Source organism: Fusarium verticillioides, chromosome 4 (assembly GCF_000149555.1).
Source record: "Fusarium verticillioides 7600 chromosome 4, whole genome shotgun sequence".
Lineage (NCBI taxonomy): Eukaryota > Fungi > Ascomycota > Sordariomycetes > Hypocreales > Nectriaceae > Fusarium > Fusarium verticillioides.
The window spans coordinates 2,974,432-2,992,383 of NC_031678.1; the positions used below are offsets into that span (position 1 = coordinate 2,974,432).

The 17,952-nt window shown below is 49.2% G+C and overlaps 8 protein-coding genes across 9 annotated transcripts; 4 read left to right on the forward strand and 4 right to left on the reverse strand.

The window, feature by feature from the left end:
• Nucleotides 1-130: 130 nt before the first annotated feature.
• FVEG_11939 (hypothetical protein) lies at nucleotides 131-1,660 on the reverse strand (the record flags this gene model as incomplete). Its single annotated transcript, XM_018901263.1, has 5 exons — nucleotides 131-428; nucleotides 483-830; nucleotides 905-1,218; nucleotides 1,270-1,294; nucleotides 1,353-1,660. The coding sequence occupies 5 exons, from the start codon at nucleotides 1,658-1,660 to the stop codon at nucleotides 131-133; spliced, it is 1,293 nt and encodes a 430-aa protein (XP_018759715.1).
• A 1,158-nt stretch (nucleotides 1,661-2,818) lies between these two features.
• On the forward strand, nucleotides 2,819-4,385 carry FVEG_11938 (hypothetical protein; the record flags this gene model as incomplete). Its single annotated transcript, XM_018901262.1, has 5 exons — nucleotides 2,819-3,094; nucleotides 3,151-3,356; nucleotides 3,416-3,538; nucleotides 3,598-3,987; nucleotides 4,037-4,385. The coding sequence occupies 5 exons, from the start codon at nucleotides 2,819-2,821 to the stop codon at nucleotides 4,383-4,385; spliced, it is 1,344 nt and encodes a 447-aa protein (XP_018759714.1).
• Nucleotides 4,386-5,071: 686 nt separating this feature from the next.
• FVEG_11937 (aspartate racemase) lies at nucleotides 5,072-5,989 on the forward strand. Its single transcript, XM_018901261.1, has one exon. The coding sequence runs from the start codon at nucleotides 5,158-5,160 to the stop codon at nucleotides 5,851-5,853; it is 696 nt and encodes a 231-aa protein (XP_018759713.1). The 5' UTR covers nucleotides 5,072-5,157; the 3' UTR covers nucleotides 5,854-5,989.
• Nucleotides 5,960-8,683, reverse strand: FVEG_17134 (hypothetical protein; the record flags this gene model as incomplete). Its single annotated transcript, XM_018906400.1, has 1 exon — nucleotides 5,960-8,683. One exon carries the CDS (start codon nucleotides 8,681-8,683, stop codon nucleotides 5,960-5,962), a length of 2,724 nt encoding a protein of 907 aa, XP_018759712.1.
• A 1,416-nt stretch (nucleotides 8,684-10,099) lies between these two features.
• Nucleotides 10,100-11,509, forward strand: FVEG_17133 (hypothetical protein; the record flags this gene model as incomplete). Its single annotated transcript, XM_018906399.1, has 2 exons — nucleotides 10,100-10,930; nucleotides 10,979-11,509. 2 exons carry the CDS (start codon nucleotides 10,100-10,102, stop codon nucleotides 11,507-11,509), a joined length of 1,362 nt encoding a protein of 453 aa, XP_018759711.1.
• Nucleotides 11,510-11,603: 94 nt separating this feature from the next.
• Nucleotides 11,604-13,065, reverse strand: FVEG_11934 (hypothetical protein). The gene is made up of 3 exons (XM_018901260.1): nucleotides 12,793-13,065; nucleotides 11,925-12,740; nucleotides 11,604-11,860 (listed from the first exon to the last, which is right to left on the reverse strand). The coding sequence occupies exons 1-3, from the start codon at nucleotides 13,034-13,036 to the stop codon at nucleotides 11,724-11,726; spliced, it is 1,197 nt and encodes a 398-aa protein (XP_018759710.1). The 5' UTR covers nucleotides 13,037-13,065; the 3' UTR covers nucleotides 11,604-11,723.
• A 676-nt stretch (nucleotides 13,066-13,741) lies between these two features.
• On the reverse strand, nucleotides 13,742-17,526 carry FVEG_11933 (beta-fructofuranosidase). 2 transcript variants are annotated; one of them, XM_018901259.1, is made up of 3 exons: nucleotides 16,984-17,526; nucleotides 14,388-16,935; nucleotides 13,742-14,334 (listed from the first exon to the last, which is right to left on the reverse strand). In XM_018901259.1, the coding sequence occupies exons 1-2, from the start codon at nucleotides 17,398-17,400 to the stop codon at nucleotides 15,712-15,714; spliced, it is 1,641 nt and encodes a 546-aa protein (XP_018759708.1). In that variant the 5' UTR covers nucleotides 17,401-17,526; the 3' UTR covers nucleotides 13,742-14,334; nucleotides 14,388-15,711. The 2 variants fall into 2 exon arrangements, with proteins under 2 accessions (XP_018759708.1, XP_018759707.1); XM_018901258.1 differs by having other exon boundaries at nucleotides 13,742-16,935.
• On the forward strand, nucleotides 13,918-15,595 carry FVEG_17132 (hypothetical protein; the record flags this gene model as incomplete). The annotated part of the gene is made up of 2 exons (XM_018906398.1): nucleotides 13,918-15,235; nucleotides 15,285-15,595. The coding sequence occupies 2 exons, from the start codon at nucleotides 13,918-13,920 to the stop codon at nucleotides 15,593-15,595; spliced, it is 1,629 nt and encodes a 542-aa protein (XP_018759709.1).
• Nucleotides 17,527-17,952: the final 426 nt, after the last annotated feature.

Consider the following 17,952-nt stretch of genomic DNA (forward strand, 5'->3'; position numbering starts at 1 on the left):
GGAACAGGATGAGGAGATATTAAATTGGTTGGCATCTGAAGAAAACTGGACAGTTATTATATCTTGAAACCCTTTACTGATTTCTGATCATAATCGAAAGTGGTTCAGCACAGTCATGCCTCTATCCAACTCAAATCTCACGTCCCAGGACCGCCAACACGGTCGGAAAGCCACTGGGGGCACTAGAAACGACGACCTGTCCGTCCCCGCTGTGAACGGCACACCTGTCAGTTGTCATCCCCAATATCTTCTCTCCTCCCGAGCCAGCCAAAGCGTCAGACAGCTGACTTTTCTTGCCATCCGCGCATGTCATTCTTATCTCCACTTTATATCCCAGCAAGATCCTGGTGATCTTCATGAGTTTACCAGAACTTCCATCGTTGCCTACAGCTGAGCCCAGCTGAGATCGAGCAGCAGCGCTAACATCCCTGTTGTAAACCAATATCGTCAGTTGATTCAGTGTGAAGGTGTTGATAACTCACCAAAAGCCCCGATCAACGTCGAATGCTTGCATACCCCCAGCCTTGAGTGATAGGGTCACGTCCGGATTGGTAGCGTCAACAGCTTTGGTGTCGTACAGAGGCTCATGATCGAGATTGGGAAACCCCAGACTTGCCCAAGAAGCTGTCTTGGCATTGCTAAGATCGAGATCTAACTCAACCTCTTCACGGCCACCGTCTTGAGCACCAACCCAGGAATCAACTCTTCGGTCAAGGCCGTTGATTGAGTACAAGGGCCGATAGTAGGTTTGATCAGCAGGAACCACTAGTGGAGTCTGTGCGCGTCCTATTGAAGATGGGATATCCATGTTTGAACATGGCATGTTGCTCCTATGGCCATCGTCATGCACGGTTAGTACCCGCAAGTTTATGATATGAAACGACTTGAAGAAAAGCCAGCTTACCCAAGTCTGAGCGTTGAGGTATCCCGTGCCAGATCAAATGCAGCCAGCACCAACCCAACACTGCTTGATATTTTAGTGGCCGCAAGGGTGTAGTCCGATTCGAGCCGTTTCTGCTCGCTCCTGGCCCATGCATAATAAATGCCGAACTTCTCGCCCCACGCTTCAAATTTAGTAAGCTCAGATCCATCCACAGCTGCAAACTTCTGGTATAGATCGAGGTCACGCAGGTATGCCTGTGCACTGATGTCCTGCGCCTGCTCAACTTCGGAGCGTAGCTTGGAGATTGAGCCAGCAACAATGGATGAAGTCATGGCCTACTTCTCATTAGTATTTTGCGAACGCACAAATGGCGTGAAGAGACATACATCGTCATGGATAGCCTGTAGATACCTGGCTCATGTTAGTTGCATGATCCCTCGCGATTACGAGCAAGAGGCGAGATGCATACTTGCGACGAGAATCAAAGTAGCTTTCTCCATCAGATGTGTAGAATGGAGATCGAGCATTCTGCAGACAATCGGTTCGGCGGAATATGTGGTCGTTGGTGACCTGTTGAGGGGCAAACTCTCCTGCAGGGATGTCGAAGAGGCCCGGAGAGGCAACAAAGATCGCCTTGGTAGAATTGTCCAAGTCATCTTGCGTTGTCATATGGGCCTGCAATGCAATAGCATAAGCCTTCCAAACAAGCTTTGATCCGCCGTTCGCCAAGAGAGTGAAGTTCCGCTTGCTAGTAGCCAGTGTTCCCGTGAGCCGCATGTTGGCTGTCCCCACCCAACATAAACCGTAGGGCTGCTGTGTAGAATCTGAGTTAGTCGACTTGGGTCAAATTTCGAGCATCATTACAGCGTGAATGGTGAGCCAGCTGCATTATTTATTTATCGGCCATGTGAGAACTGAAGTAAGTCCATCCCCTTCCAAATTGCTAAACGCGACCCAGAAAGCCTGTTGGGAAGGTAACCATGGCCCCCCATCTATAAGATGAGGCTTGATCGTGTTATCAAGGGTACTCATGTTCTTGTACAGGAAATTTCATATCCGCCACATCCAACGAGAAGCGACTGTACCGGATTGCCTCTAATATCGGCAACTATGTGATCTATCTGAGAAACTTCGTGCCGTGCGTGATAAGTGGCGGCTCGGTTAGTATTGTCACGGAGAGTGGCTGGCTCTATCCACTTGTGGCTGTAATCTATCGTTTTATTTAATTGGACACAACTACTGAGTGATAAGCCGTGTCGGAAGTATACATTTCCTTCCATACTCTGACATAAGTCACAGGGCCGAAACCTTTGGTCACTATCTGCTCCCATAGTTGATGGCTCGGATCTAAACTAGGCCGTCTCACTTAGCGAACTCCCGGAAAGAAGCGCTTCCGAGAGGCAAAGCCGTATAATACTATGGAACGATTCCTCTTTGGGATTCTCAGCTAGCCTCGGAGGATCCCTCCAACCGTTCCTCTGCCGTTGTGACGTCGCAACATGCTCAATGTTGATCATTCTCAGTTGTGCCGTCCATCTCATGACATTCTCCAACGAATAGCCGCACGGTAATTTCTTTCAAGAACGCTTGGTGCGTCTGAGGTTAGATTACTAGTTTCTTGGTGTAGTAAACTAAGCCTATGGATCACAGGGTAGATCACATTGGTGTGTCAGTCTGACTGTTTCGAAGCCGGCTGACTGCGTTCGCCAAGCTAAGAAATTGTGTACCGTCAACTACTGTAACTTACCTTACATAGTGATATATGCTGCAGTAGCCTCAACGAGGGGAACTCACCTTATATAAAGGTTGATGCTTTGCCCTAGTCTTGATTCTCGCTCAACCGTTCATCAAGCACTACAAGAACAACCAACCGCAAACACAAACACAGCATTCTTCCCCCTTCTTATCTCAATCAATCAAGCTTCTACCAGCACCATGTCTGAAGAGAACCAGCTCTTTTGGAAGGCCTACGCCTCGACCGTCAAGAACATCATGGTCAGCGGCCCTGTTGGTGACAACACCAGAGTCTACATCGCTGCCGCCAACACTGCTGGCATCTCCGGTGGTAAAGACATTCCCGCTGTCTGCACCAACTGGGGAATCTACCAGTATGCGGACTTTCTGCTGGATCCCACCAACCCCAACTTCGTCGCCAGCAAAGTCTCGCGCTACTCTGAAGCGCTCAACATGACCCTGCAGACCCTCACTCCGGTAAGGCATCCTCTTAACTCCAAACCACTTGGTATTTACTAATGTGATCAATACAGGGCGCTGGTGGTGACAACTCTCCTGATGTCTGGGACAGACTCAACAAGGCTAAGGAGAGATTGGCTATCCTTCGCACCGAGATGGAGGACGCCAGGAAGCAGGCTATGCAGGACTTCAAGGACGATGATAATCCTGACAAGCCTAAGTCATTCGCTCAGTGGGCCCCTCTCAATGCCAATGCCTACCTGGTCGCCTTCCAAAACTGGTATGAGCCCTAACAACATTGAGTGCTTCGATAGCTTTTTACTGACATCCTTGCCACAGGGAGGCTGCCACGAATGAAGTTCAAATGAAGACTAATGCCATTGGCGGCGCTGGCTCTGCTCTGCTTGCCGAAGCTATGAAGAGTGCCGCTAACGGATCCAACACTCTCACTGAGATTAAAGGGTAAATGTTGACACTGCTGAGCTCCTAGTACCTCGAATTGACTAACAGATCCCTATTAGATTCAACATGAAGGCTAGCTTTCAGTCAGTCACTTACGATGCTGCTGGAAGGCCCGTCCTTCCTGACCCTCTTGAGACTCAATATGTCCCTCAGTACTCCATCTCAGGCTACGCTGAGATGCTAGATGGCTGGATTGGCTTCACGAACAAGAAGCCGGATGAATTCGGTATCAGTCTCTCTACTGGCCAACAGTCTTCCTTCAAGGACATCGGCTTCACTGAAGCTCAGGGTAATGCTTCCTTCAGTCGCTTTCCCGTCTTTGACTTTTATGCTAGTGGAGGTGGACGTGTTGAGCACTCCAACTTCGACATGAGCTCCAATGCAAAGGACGTCAAGGTCTCTCTCAAGATCCAACACTACAAGACCGTTCTATTTGAGCCTGGTTCTTGGTAAGTTCAAGCCTACTTCTTCGCCGATATTATCTAACTTCATACACAGGGACGTTGACGTCAACAGCCTCATTGCTAAGCTTGGTGCCAAGCCTCCCGCCATGTTTCAAAAGGTCCGCCCTACGCAGATGCTCGTCGCCCAGGGCCTCAGCATGGAAATCAGCTTCAGCGGTGACGCCAAGACTGCTTTTGACCAGGACTACAAGAAGACGGTTCAAGGTGGTGGTGGCATCAGTATTTTCGGATTCCGCATTGGAGCTTCTGGTTCCTCTTCTGAGGAGAATGGGTCTCACCGCAACACTTGGGACTCGAGCGCCGGTGTTCTCACCATCAACGCTGAGAACTCTCGCGCATCCGCCAATGTCCTGGCTGTCATGGGTGAGATTGTCAGTGCTTAGAGTTCCTGTTGTTTCCAGAAGTTGAGATCGTTGAGGAACCACATGGATTTCACGTCGACCTGTTGGAGATTCGAAGTTAGTACGAGTTGTTTTGGTAGTTCAGCTCCAGTCAGTCATTTCCGTCTGTACAATCATATTCGATAGTTCAACTCAATTCACTCCTTCTCACCTCAGTAGCCAATTTGACTATGTTACGCGAACGTTCTTTCCATAGATCTTATTTATTCAAGGCTTCAAGGAGTGCCGTCCCATCTCGGGTTGCTGCATGTCTCCAGTCTGGGCTGCTTGAGGGAATCACGGCGAACTTCAACTCCCTTTGCTACCAGGTGAAGCGCCAAGGGCTATTCAAGTTTGCTGCATGAAAGCGAAGATAAAATGATTATGACATATAGACATAACCTCGGCGCTGCACAATCTTTATTCTTGCGGCTCGCAATTCCTGTCATGCCCTTGCATACCAGTTTGTGAAATGATTGCGACTGGCATGCCAATACAGGAGAAACATGGCCACCGTCGGACAGAGACTAGGAAATTATCACATACATAAAAGAATCTCATGTTTCAGTTTAGTTTACTAACAGTGGCGGAGTTGATTCATTTTTGAAAGTCATCAAAATCTCAAGTACGTACCAAGCATGAGTCAGCCACCGCGATAACAAATCTCCTCTGAGTGGCTGCAGCAAAACCTCCCTCTTACACCGCATTCACGGCTTGATCAACATCGCACAGGAGCCACGTGTCAAGACCAAAAACCCAAGCAACAACAAGCACAATGAAGACGCTCGGCTTGATCGGCGGCATGAGCTGGGAGTCGACTACAACGTACTACCAAGAGATCAATCGTCGCGTTCGCGAAATCCAAGGCGGCCTTCACTCTGCCCAGTGCATCGTGTTTTCCTTCGACTTTGCCAACATCGAGGCCCTTCAGCACGCGGGCAAATGGGACGAAGCTGGCGAGATGCTCAATGATGCAGCGGCCAAACTCAAGCTCGCTGGTGCAGATGCCCTGGTTCTCTGCACCAACACAATGCACTTCGTTTCTCACGGCATCGAACCGGCCTCGCAACTACCTCTCATTCACATCGTCGATCCTACTGCCGAGGCCATCATCAAAGCAGGCTACAAGTCCGTCGGTCTCCTCGGAACGCGCTTCACCATGGAGAAAGACTTTTACAAGCAGCGCCTGGTCGAGAAATTCGGGCTCAAGGTCATTGTGCCGGGTGATGGCGACAGAGATACGGTGCACAACGTCATTTACCAGGAGCTCTGCAACGGGATCATTCAAGAGAAATCTCGCGAGGACTATCACTCTGTCATCCGTAGACTCAAGGCTGAGGGTGCTGAGTGTTTGATCATGGGGTGTACCGAGATTGGTCTATTGGTTGATGAGGCCGGAAGTGAGTTGCCGGTTTTCGACACTGCAAAGCTTCACGCTATCGCTGCTGCTGATTGGGCCATGAAAGAGTGATGCCTTTTGGGTAGCATCTACACCAAGAAATAGCCATAGAAACATCGCTGAGATCTTATAATTTATGATAAACTGAAGCCTGAAATATTCCTAGATTACGTGTCATCTACCTAACTGGAAGAGCCTTGAACCCCTTCGCCCGCCCATGACATTGCATTTTCGCCGGCAACGCTACAAGCAAATCATCTGTCGCAAAAACAGACTGATGAATCGGCTGTGCAATCTCCTCTCCATGGACCAGCACTTTGGTGATGAAAGATGCCTCCTCCGTAACCAGACACGGCACCTGCGTAATATGCTTGAAATGTCCCATATCAAAAACAGTCTGGAGCTGGCTCAATATATGCACCGCCTTGTTCCGCAGCGTGTCTAGCACAGCGCAGAAGTCGACAAAATAAACTGGTCCAAATCCGCTGTCTCGGCAGTACTCTCGCAGATTATCTTCGGCTTCCGCAAGATTGGAGAGTCCGTAGATAGAGACGAACTTGAGGAAGGTCAGGGTAGTAATCCGATTATTACCATCTATGATTATTTGCCTAGAATCGTGGCTTGAACAAACAGGATGGATATTTGCTACGGCGATCGGGGCAATACGGATTTCGTCCCCAGACCAGCAATTGATGATATCGTCAATCATGCCAATCACAATTTCTGGACAAGAGAACTCAGATCGTGCCATATCGGAAATGTCAACGTACGAGTATACGAGTTGCTGATCCTCCGAAAAATGAACGTAGCTTGCATTACTGATCAGAGGTTGCGAAAGGAATGAAGACTCGGCTGCCAACTGCGCTGCAATATCTTCGCGTATAGTCTGGCTCGACTTTTCCAGCTCCTTCGTCAAGTTGTTGAGCAGTTTCAGGAAGTTATCTCTCTGGGATTCAAAGTTGTGGCGCAGTCCACAAACAGGATCCCTCAAAAACGCATGTATCTGCAAGAAAGATGCAATTCGATCTGGAGACCATCTTCCTTTGGTCGTGAAGTCTGCCAGAGCACGGTCCCAGAACTTCAGACTGAGGTTCTCTTTGTGGCTTTCCGTCTCGTACGGCACAACTCGACTGACAAACTCATTGCGATCGACCGTGAAGTTGGCAGGCGCTCTAGGAGCGTTCATCTGAAAAGTGACTGCTCGACTGAGTACCTGAGACTGGTTCTTGAGCGTGTTCATTGGCAGAGGCCAATTCTCAATTATGTCTTCAGTCTCAAGCAGATGCGATACAGAAGAAGCCATTATCTCTGGAATTCTGCGCCGTGAAATGCAAGACAGCATGTAGGCCATTTTTGAGGTCTCTAAGTTTGCATGTTTCTGGAACTCACTGGCCGAGGTGAGTGCCACCTCGCAAGCTCCAGCAGTGGGAAACAAGGAAACAGGATCGAAGGAGAACGTCCCATGTAAGATCCTCAGTAATCTTGATTCAGCGAGGTTACAGAGCATGGCCAAGGTTGGTTTCTCAATGTCTTGGTACGGCGGTCTAGGCACACCATATCCCGCACTCAAGCTCTTGGTTCCAGAACTGGAGCATCCGCATGCTAGGTGAAACTCTGATGAGGAAGAGTACGCAGAGTCGCCACTTTGTCTCCTTGTGTAAGGGGGTGTCGGAAGTTCAACGGAGCCAACAGAGGCAAGCGAGAATGACGTTCGCTCATTGTGCAGCACGATACGTAAACAGTCGGCTAGCTTGAGGTATTGATCCAACGTATTATAAGCCTGCACCGACAAACGGATCACCCGCTTAGGGTATGAAGGCCAAGAGTAAACCGGAATTACAATGCCATGTTCCTTCCATAGAGCTTGCTGAATGGGAAGCATACCCTCCTGCTCAGGCCCTGGAGAGTCTGGGAGCGGTATAGTCGCCATAGCAGCGATCATACTGTCCGGGCACGGAATATCTACGCCGACAGCCTTGCAGACAATTCTCCGGGCTAAAACGGCCAGGTCATGGTTACGACTCGTCAAGCCGACGTACCCGCCCGGCATCACCTTGTCGAGATGATCGATAGCGGAGGGAAGGGAGAGCATTGCAGAGGGGCAATAGGTCCCCATCCATCCGAAACTGTGTTCGAGCACAGAGTGCTTGGACTTGCCAACGACATACGGCGACCTGGCAATTACCAACGGCTTGATGTTCTGACCGCGGTCCCGGCGAACGTGGAGGAAGCCAATTCCTCGTGGCGCGCACATCCATTTGTGACAGTTGGCGACGTAGTACGCGGCATTGATATCCTTAAGATCCAATTGAATCATGCCAGGCGCATGTGCTCCGTCGACCAGGGTGTCAATACCGCGGGACTCAAGCTCCTTGACGATTCTTTTTGCTGGAAGCACGAGACCAGTTCGGCTTGGAATGTGGTCGATGACTGCAAAACGCGTGCGAGGCGTGACACCAGCAAGGATACGCTGCATCACGTCTTCGGGGCCTGTGACTAGTAGAGGCACGTCGACGACAACGATATGAGCGCCGTCCCTCTTGGCAACATGGTCAAGCACCATACGCACAGAGCTGTAAGCGACGTTCGTAGTCAATATCTCATCATCTGGATCGAATCGCAGACTCTGAATGACCACGTTCATGGCGTGAGTTGCGCCAGGAAGTAGAAAGATGTCCCGATAATCGACGTGTAGGAAGTCAGCCAGAGAGCGTCGACTGGCCTCCAAGCCGGAGACGTATGATCTTTCGAAGAACTCATGGGGATTTTCTTCAATGCGTTGCCGAATGTTTTTCTGCTTCTCGACGACGGATTTTGGACATGATCCGAAGGCACCATTGTCTAGGTAAATGATGTCCTTCTGGATCTGCCACTCTCCGAAACTCTGGAGATGGGCTGCCATAGTTGCAGAAATAGACTCTGCACCGTGTTCGGTCATAGTAAAGGGGGATTTTGTCTGGTAATCCATGAATGACTGTGGCAAGCCAGGTTCAAAGATAGACGATTCGGGTTTCTTAACTAGCAGAAGGATATTGCTCAAGGCTGGCCGTAACCACAATGGTACCTTTTTTTCTCTCTTTCATCGCCCCCATTACTCTGATTGCGATGACGCAGTTCAAAGGGACTCCAGGACAGAAAAAGCAAATGTTGATTTGCCCACCATAGCAAAGTCTTACCGCCTCCATAGGTGTATGAAGCAGAGCGCATGTTTCTCATGACTAACTCCGCCACTTACGGTGATGCAGTTTCTCATGTCGCTCAATACCAAGACTAAGACTTGTCTAGCAGTTGATTCGTGTCCAAACGAGTCAAGATTTTGACGATCATTGACGTTTACTTTTTGCTAGGTAATGCCGCTAGGGGAGGAAAGAAAACCCAGGATCGGATCCCAGATGCTATGCGAAAGCAAAGAGGAGGTGGTGAGACTGTTCCTTGGAGAAACCTGCATATACACACCTTGCAGGCCAAACTTGTCAAAGACTGATTGGCCCAATGGGGAGGATAAGACACCGACATCCGGCTCAGCTTCACGATTGCCAGCAGCTGAGACACTTGCCGTCAGACGGGGAGGCGGGTGACGCCGCTAGTGTCTGTCTCACTAGGACGACAAGGGTACAGGCCCGGGGCCGTCTGCAGTGGTATTGTTGAGGCCGATGGTCCGAAGTAAGACAATGCTGTCTCAGGCCGTCGGCCAATAGTTGGTCAATAATTCAAACATTTCGTGATAGCTCATCTCAACAGGTCTATACGGAAATGCAAACAGCGCCCGACAAGGAGGTGATCGCTACGGCACTGCTCATAGGGCTGGCTGAGCTGAGACACGGGGACACAATGTTTCATTAACCTCCTTAGGCCCTACTGATAAGCACCGCCTAATCTAAAACGACTGGATATAGCAAGGGGTGCTTTGATTCCGTGTCTAGTGATGACACATATTCCCTGCCCTTGGGAGGCTGGGAACTCTGCCGCGAATACACCATTCCAATATCAAATCCTGGTATTTTGGGAGTTCTCCCCGACCATAATTTCTTTATCACATTGCACCAAGGCTCAGGGTTGTGTATACTGGAAAAGGGAGCGTCGATCGGTGACCAAACACTGACTGACCGTCTGACCTCAGAGCTATCGATCTTGTACTGATACCTAAGTTGTAGCTTCTGTGCAGAATAGAGTACTCACAATTCAGAGTATTATTTTGCTCTTTCATATCATATTTCAGTAAGAAGGTTGAAGCCGCCAATATTTGTACTATCAAGATACAGCGAATGCCAAATCATCGACACTGAGAACACTCCAACATCCTCACAGCACCAATACAATGCTTTCCCATCGCGTACAGAAGAGCCTGAACTGGCTGGCTGAAGAGATTCCCTCTGTCCCAGTATGGCCGCAGGACGTCCTTGCCATGAACTCAGCAGAGAACTGGTTGTGCCGTCCAGATCTTGTTCCACTCATGAAGAAAGCCATAGCGGACAACCTTGAAGCATCGCATCTCTCCTACTCGAAGAATCTTGGAGGGCCGCCGGATCTTCTTGAGAACGCAGCCTCTTTCTTTAACAGGTTCTTCAATCCACGAAGCCCTGTCCTTCCCAGCCATATCGTCTGTGGTGCTGGCGCTGGGTCCATCCTCGATAGTCTTGACTTTTCACTCAGCGAGCTTGATGAAGGCATGCTGATTAACGCGCCATGCTGGGAAGGCTTTGGTATAGCAAGCAATCTGCGAAATGATGATCGCTTGATACCAGTCACAATACCAGTTGGGCTCTCGTCCCCAGAGCAGCTCATCAAGCTTTATGTCAAGGCTATGGAGGCTGCGACATGTCGCGTACGCGGCATCATTGTTTGCAACCCCATGAACCCTTCTGGGCACATCTATCCTACCAGCTGGTTGGAAGCAATCCTTCAGTTCTGTGAGGAGCAAGATATCCAGTATATCGCGGACGAGATATATGGCATGTCGGCGTGGGAGTCACAACAAACAAAGACCCCAAAGCCATTTTCTGAAAAAGGGCCAATTGTTTTTGAGTCCCCAGAAACAAAGTTTACGTCCGTCTTATCTCTTGATATGAAGCGAATTGGAGTGAATCCTGCTCGCGTACATGTTGTCTACGCATTGAGCAAAGACCTCGGTAGTAGTGGTCTGCGACTTGTACGAACATCGTCTCAGGCTCGCGGTATCTTCACTAACCTCTTATAGGGCTTCCTTGTGACGCAGAAGAACCCCGAGCTTCGCAATGCAATGGCCATTCTGAACAGGTACCGGGTATCCAATGCCACATCTGTGATTGCCTCCAGTCTTTTCTCGGACCTTTTAGTCCTAGAGCATATCCTCGTTCGCAACAGAATGCTTCTCCGCAATGCAGCAGAACTCGTTGGAGATTTCTTATCCTTCCACCGGTTTGCCTTCTATCGCCCAGTAGCAGGAGTCTTTATATGGACTCGTCTCGGTGGGGAAACAGCAACAGAGCTTTCCGATGCAGAGCTTATGGAGAACTTTGCATCTGCGAAAGTTTCTGTCGCTAGCGGTGTGCCCTTTCATGCGAGAGATCGAGGATGGTTCAGAATCACCTTTGCACTTCCTCGTGAGCAGTTGCTCGAGGGACTGCGGCGAATAGAGAGGGCGATGGATTTAGAGCGTACATGGAGACCGTCGAATGGTATGGAAGTCGTGGAAGTTGTGCCTGGCCAGAAGATGAAGCCCAGCGGCGCAGGATGCACGGTCATGTAGGGTGCGAGTTCGACGTTGATCATTAATACTACCATCCTTGTACTGAAAATCGTCGACATTGAGGATCATCCCGTTGAAATAAGATGCTTCACTTCCGCAAAGTCCTTAGATTTACTTCATCGTATGTTCAGAATGTAGATTGTGCGAAAAGTGAGACGAGTTGACCCAATAATCTCAATCTGCGGTACATAATTCCAACCTTTAGTCCAAACATCTACAGATCCAGGATTTCTCCAGCTTGCCCGCTCATCTGTCTCCAAAGCTTCCTCCGCTGATCGTGGCCGGGGTTCTTCTCCCGATCAATCTGGGCCTGAGACTTTAATGACCTGCTTATCTCCCTCTCCAATTCCACTGTTCAAAGATTGTCAGCTGCCAAATGACTTGAGTGATACTGCATCCGGGACAGTCGACTTACTGTTAATGTCTACAACTGCAATTTTCCCAGTATAAAGCGAATGTAAAACATTGGTGCTTTTGTCAGTGCTCGCATCGCCAACAGCATAGATACCAGGCACATTCGTACGCATGCTTATGCGATCCACTTCCATCATGCCATTAGCCATACTGACTCCGAGCATTTCTCCAAGCGGTGACCTTTGCTCGCTGCCGAAGACTGTAAAGAGTACCTGACGGTCAATTCTCCCAAAGTCGTCGAATTCAACTCTGAAGAGGTCATGTTCAGGTACCATTGGCAGGCTCGGATCCCTCTCATGTGCTCCACCATCATGTAATCTAGTGATGCGAGTTATGGTACGATTGTCGACTTTGATGTTCCTTTTTCGAAGATACTCTGACGAGTTCTCCGTAAATTGCTTGTCAGCTTTGGAACGGTATTCGGGCGTATCAGTGCCATTAGCGAAGATCACAATGTCGGAGTTCAGAGTGATAGCCTCGGCAGCTGCCTCGATAGCCATGTCAAGAGGACCAACAATACCCATTGACTGATCGGCATGTTCAATTCCATCGCAGTAAGGACACCAGTAGATACCCTTCCCAAAGTTCTCTTGAAGCCCAGGTGTTTCCGGAAGAAGGTCCCGCAGACCAGTCGCCAAGATGACCTTCCTGGCGGTATAAGTAGAAGTTGTACCGTCTAGCGATGTACATGATACATTAAAGAAAGTGTAGTTTGCTTCAGGCTCAATTCTGGTCACAGTTCCGTTCATTGTGCTGACAGTTGGGTAACGGGCAATTTGCTGCATTGCGGACCATCGATAATACGCTGGCGTTACACCTACATTTAGTCAGCAAATAGCTCAGTAGTACTGTCAGAAGAGGCAACAAACCATCAGAGCCAGCAACATCGTGCATTAGTCGCGTTGGCGCGTTGCGATATTGGGCCGAATCGATCATTAAAGCCTTGCGGCGAATGCGTCCAAGGGAGCTGAGAGCACCGAGGCCTGAAGGCCCGCCACCTACGACGATAACTTCATAATCCGTTGTGAGGGATGACAGCTCGGGAGTAGGAGCGCAGGTAGTTGAGCGCAGGAAGAAAGCAAAGGCGAGCAGGATAACAGGCTTGGGCCACATCTTGACGGTTTATTTCGAAAGCTGTAAATGTTGTCCCCCAAGATTCGTGTCATTTCTCAATAGCTTTCGAGTGATGTATCTGAAATTGTACCTACCAGGCGCTTCTGGTATACGTCATAGGCTCAACAATAATAATTGAGGCTTGACCTCATTTGCGTTTACCTTCGCCTTCTGGGACGCGGCATACCAAAGACTGGTTACTCAATATTACGCGCGGACTCCAATGTCTCAGTTGAAGGCACACGGCTGAAAGTGTGATAATTTGCCGAGTGCAGATCTTCAGATAAGGGTGCTGAGACATGTCCAAGCTGAGACCCGGGTCAGTGACGCAGACTGAGCGCCCGGAAGTCGGCGAGGCTTGGGGACCATTCTTGCTGATCGAGGCTAAGACAAACGGGACGATCAGTATTGCTAGTTATCTGAACCAGGATGCCGGCATGCGTTGAACGCGATGTGGAGAGAAATAGGTATGCATGCTCAGTAACTTGTGATTTTTGGTAACGTCGATCATGGAAGTATACTCGGGTGACATGCGCATCCATACAAGGGTGAAATGGGGGGTCGTACCTTTGTCAGGCTCTCGAAGATCAAAAGGATTTTCCCTTCTGTGTCTTTTTTCGCAATTGCGCTAAAAAGTTCCATCCGCATTAGGCCTTAGCCGGTAGTGCCAGAGACAATATTTGTTGATGCATCAGTGCGTTTTGTTCCGCGTTGAGTCTATTCCTGGTATCAGCCTACCGTAGACCGTGTTAAATCCTTTATTTTGTTATTCATTTTGTTTAGAAGAAACTGCAACTTAACTACCTTTCCCACATCTTTCTTTATTGACTATTTTTATATCATTGGCTGATAATTTTCCCTCTTCTTATCCTCCAGACATCATGTCTGAACGCACACCACTTCTCAGGTCGGATCATGAGAACCAAAACTATGGATCTTCTTGTCGTGATACAGTCGCGACTTCTGAGCTGGATGGAGAAGTAGCGATCATTCCCAAAGAGCTCTCCTTCGCAAGACTCGCTATGATCATGAGCACAGCCTGGCTTGGCGTCTTCCTCGGTGCAGCCGATACAACTGTTATCGCTACCCTGTCTGCTCAGATTTCCAGCGAGTTCAACTCTCTTAGTCTCCTATCCTGGCTTGCTACGGCATATCTGATAGCCAATGCTGCTAGTCAGCCAATCTCAGGCCGTCTCACCGACATTTTCGGTCGTGGACCTGGTTTGGCATTTAGTAACATTGCCTTCGCAGTTGGGAACCTCATATGCGGTCTTGCTACTAGCCAGAAGATAATGATACTTGGAAGAGTCATCGCTGGAATCGGCGGTGGGGGGCTTATGAGTATACCAACCTTCCTAGGCTCAGATCTTGTCCCTCTTCGGAAGCGTGGACTAGTGGGAGGTATTGCCAACATCTGGTATGCTTCAGGTGCTATGGTCGGTGCTGTATTTGGTGGCTTCTTAAATGACTATACCAGCTGGGGATGGAGAATGGCGTTTCTCATCCAAGTTCTCCCTTCTCTGCTCTCAGCTCTCATCGTGTACAGTTTGATCAAAGTTCCACCCAAACAGTCTGACAAGTCCTACGTCAAGCGTATTGACTTTGGCGGCGTCTTTTTGGTTTCCTCTTTCCTGGCATCCCTCGTCTTAGGTCTAAGCTCTGGAGGAAACATAGTCCCGTGGCTGCATCCCTTGCCTATAGCAGCGATTTCACTCTCGATTCTATTGTTCTCAGCCTTCGTCGTCTGGGAGCTTAGAGCTTCTCAGCCAATCATCCCTGTCCGGCTTCTTCTCAACCCAACAGTACTTGCTTCTTGCTTGGCTAGTGTCTTTTGCTCAGCCATTGCTCTGACCAGCATCTTTTATGTCCCTCTCTATCTTCAAGCCCGTGGTGATTCCGCCACTAACGCGGGTTTGAAGATATTACCGGCGTCAGTTGGCACATGCCTCGGAGGACTCGTCCCCGGCTACCTCATGAAGAAGACGGGCAAGTATGTAGGACTGGTAGTAAGCAGTATTCTTGCTCTTATCATAGGCACTGCCATATTCGCAGTTCAGAATGATGTCAGTCCAGCTTGGATGACTTGCCTGGCCTTCTTTATCGTTGGCCTGGGTTACAATGCCGTCTTCAGCATTACACAGGTCGCTTGCGTAGCAGCTGTAGGTCATGCGCAACAGGCCGTTGTCACATCCACCACATGTAAGACTTTCACCTACCCTTGGGAAGAACCCTATTGACAGATTTATAGACCTAGCACGAAGCTTGGGCGGCACCATTGGAATAACACTCGCCTCCGTCTTATACCAATCAAGCCTAGATATGAGCTTGTGGGCCCGGTTCGGCAATCAGCCTAATGCGGCAGATGAGATTTGGCGTATCAAGGATGACCTGACCGAGATTCACCATCTGCCCGAGGGCTGGTACAGTGGAGTAATGGAGTCACTCATGAAAGCATTTGGACATGTTTGGTTGATGATGCTGGCTTGGGCAGTACTAGCCTTAATCTCCATTTCACCGATCAAGCAACACAAGCTTTTCAGTACGTTGGACAGAAAATGAGTAAAGGTTTAGAGTTCGAAATGGAATAGAATGTAGCTTGAGGTTATCAGTATCGCATAAGCTGTTATCAAAGCGCCAATATTATATGCTCACATATATACTTAAAATGTTATATACTATGACGAACTCGATGTTCTGTTTCCCGCTACAAGTCCATTGTCATTCTCCATCTCCTTCCAAGCACTCTCCAAAGCATGAACCTTGACACTAACCTTGACATCCTCCGGCAGGTCAGTTGCGCTGAAGATCATGAGTGTCAAGGGCTCTGTGGAGAAGAAAGTGTTGGTGACGCTATCAACGCCACCGTTGAGGAAAGCCTCATAAATTGACCTATCAATCACACCACTAAGGCTCCAGGTGCCGTTCTCGGTAGCGAGACTACCCAGGGACGTCTTATCAGTGTAGAAGATGTTGTCAAAGCCCTTGACACCGCCGCGGTCGAGGAAGAACACTGGATCGCCACCGAGGTAGTAGCCGCTCTTGATGGCTTCGTTGGTGATGGGGCTTGAGAACGTCCAGTTCATAGAAGAGGTTGAGGGAATTCCGCTGTCGGGAATGCCAGTGATGTTGACTTCCCAGTAAATAGCGTTGGACTCAACATCAGAGTAGTCGACAATAAGTGTTCCGTTGCCAAAGCTGCTGTTGGAGGCGAGCTCGCGACCCAGGACAGGGCTGAGGTCATAGGGCTTGGAGACAAGTTTCCAGCCAACACGCTTAGCCTTGGTGAGGTAGTTCTCACGAGGAAGACTCATGGCGCTTCTCCAACCCTCATCGCCAGTAGGCACAACGCTGGTATACTGCCAGTTGGAAGCCCAAGCAATAGAAACAGGATACTCGTCCTCTGAAAGACCGTAAAACCACTGGCCAGCGTAGTTGTCCTTGCCAAAGTCCGCAATTCGTGCAGCAGCATCAACAGCCTCAAAGTGAGTACCGTTGAAAGTACCAGGGAAGTACTCAGTAATAGAGCCTCCCAATGGTGCACCAGGGTTGATGCTGATGGCCATGAGCCACATATCATCCTGCTTCTTCCCGTCCTCATCGACGTAGGGCATGGGGATCATGTTAGGGCACTCGTACTGCAGACCGAGAAGGCCGTGGTGGGAGAAGTTGCTGGTAGGCGTCCAGTCCTTGAGATTTTCAGACTCAAAGATGCCGATCTTGAAGTCTTGAGGGTAGGCAACGACCATGATCCATGAGTCATCGTAACGAATGACTTTAGGATCACGGAACTGAGTAGATGTGCTGTTTATGACGGGGTTTTTGGCATATGGAGTAAAGGTGTAGCCTCCATCTCGAGAATAGGCGATTGCCTGGTCTTGAACGGTAGGCGATGACAGTGTCTGCGTATGGTTAGCAGTGATATTAACCGACTAATATGAACTACTTACGTAAATCGCAACGACACCATTATCCTGGTCAGGGAAGAATCCGGAGGTGTTGTTGACATCAACAACAGCACTTCCAGAGAATACATAAGTATCCTTCTCTGGTGGGAAAAGCGCAATGGGCTGATTCACCCAGTGGTACAAATCCTTCGAGGTTGCATGGCCCCAATGCTGATTACCCGCGACTACATCAGTGGGATTATACTGATAGTATAAATGCCAGAGACCATCGGCATCGCGGAACATGCCATTGGGGTCGTTCATGAAATGCTGGGGAGGGGAAAAGTGAATCTGAGGACGATATGCGCCATTGTAATCGCCAGTGATGGGTGTTCCAGTTGGTACAGGAAGCGTAGTGGAAGACTGGGCGGTGCTGAGCTGGACGAGACCAGCGACAGTCGAGAACAAAAGACCTCTCATGATGATCAGGATGCAGAGCTGTATCTAGCTGAGTAGTTTATTTTTTTGAGGATTACATGACGCTTATATACTTAAACAACCTCATCAGGCGATACCGTCCCAACGACATCGGCACCGATCCAACGGTTAGCGTTTTTTCTTCCCCGCGTTCATCTCCAGGCAAGAAACACGCCGATCTGGAGAAGAGGTGATGTCAGAACCATAGGTTAATCTGGCGGTTGTGGGGAAGACATGGAAACAGGACCGACTCGGCGAAGTAGCGTCGGTCCGATAGATATCGTCATCGAATGGAAGAAGAGGTTCAAGTTTCTGAGTGTAGATCTTGTCTTGAAAGGTGTTATGCTTGGAGTTGTCTACCCCACATCAACGGGCCGACAGTTGAGATGATAGAAGTTTATCGGGGGAGTCGAATCATGGGGAAAGTTTAAGTGAGGTGAGACATGTCAAGATGAAGCGATTTATGACCGGTAGTTGGGGAATCGTGCAATAGAGGGAATATGAGCATGTATTTGTTCCAGTGGCTCGATCAATCGAGCGTTTTTGGAGCATCAA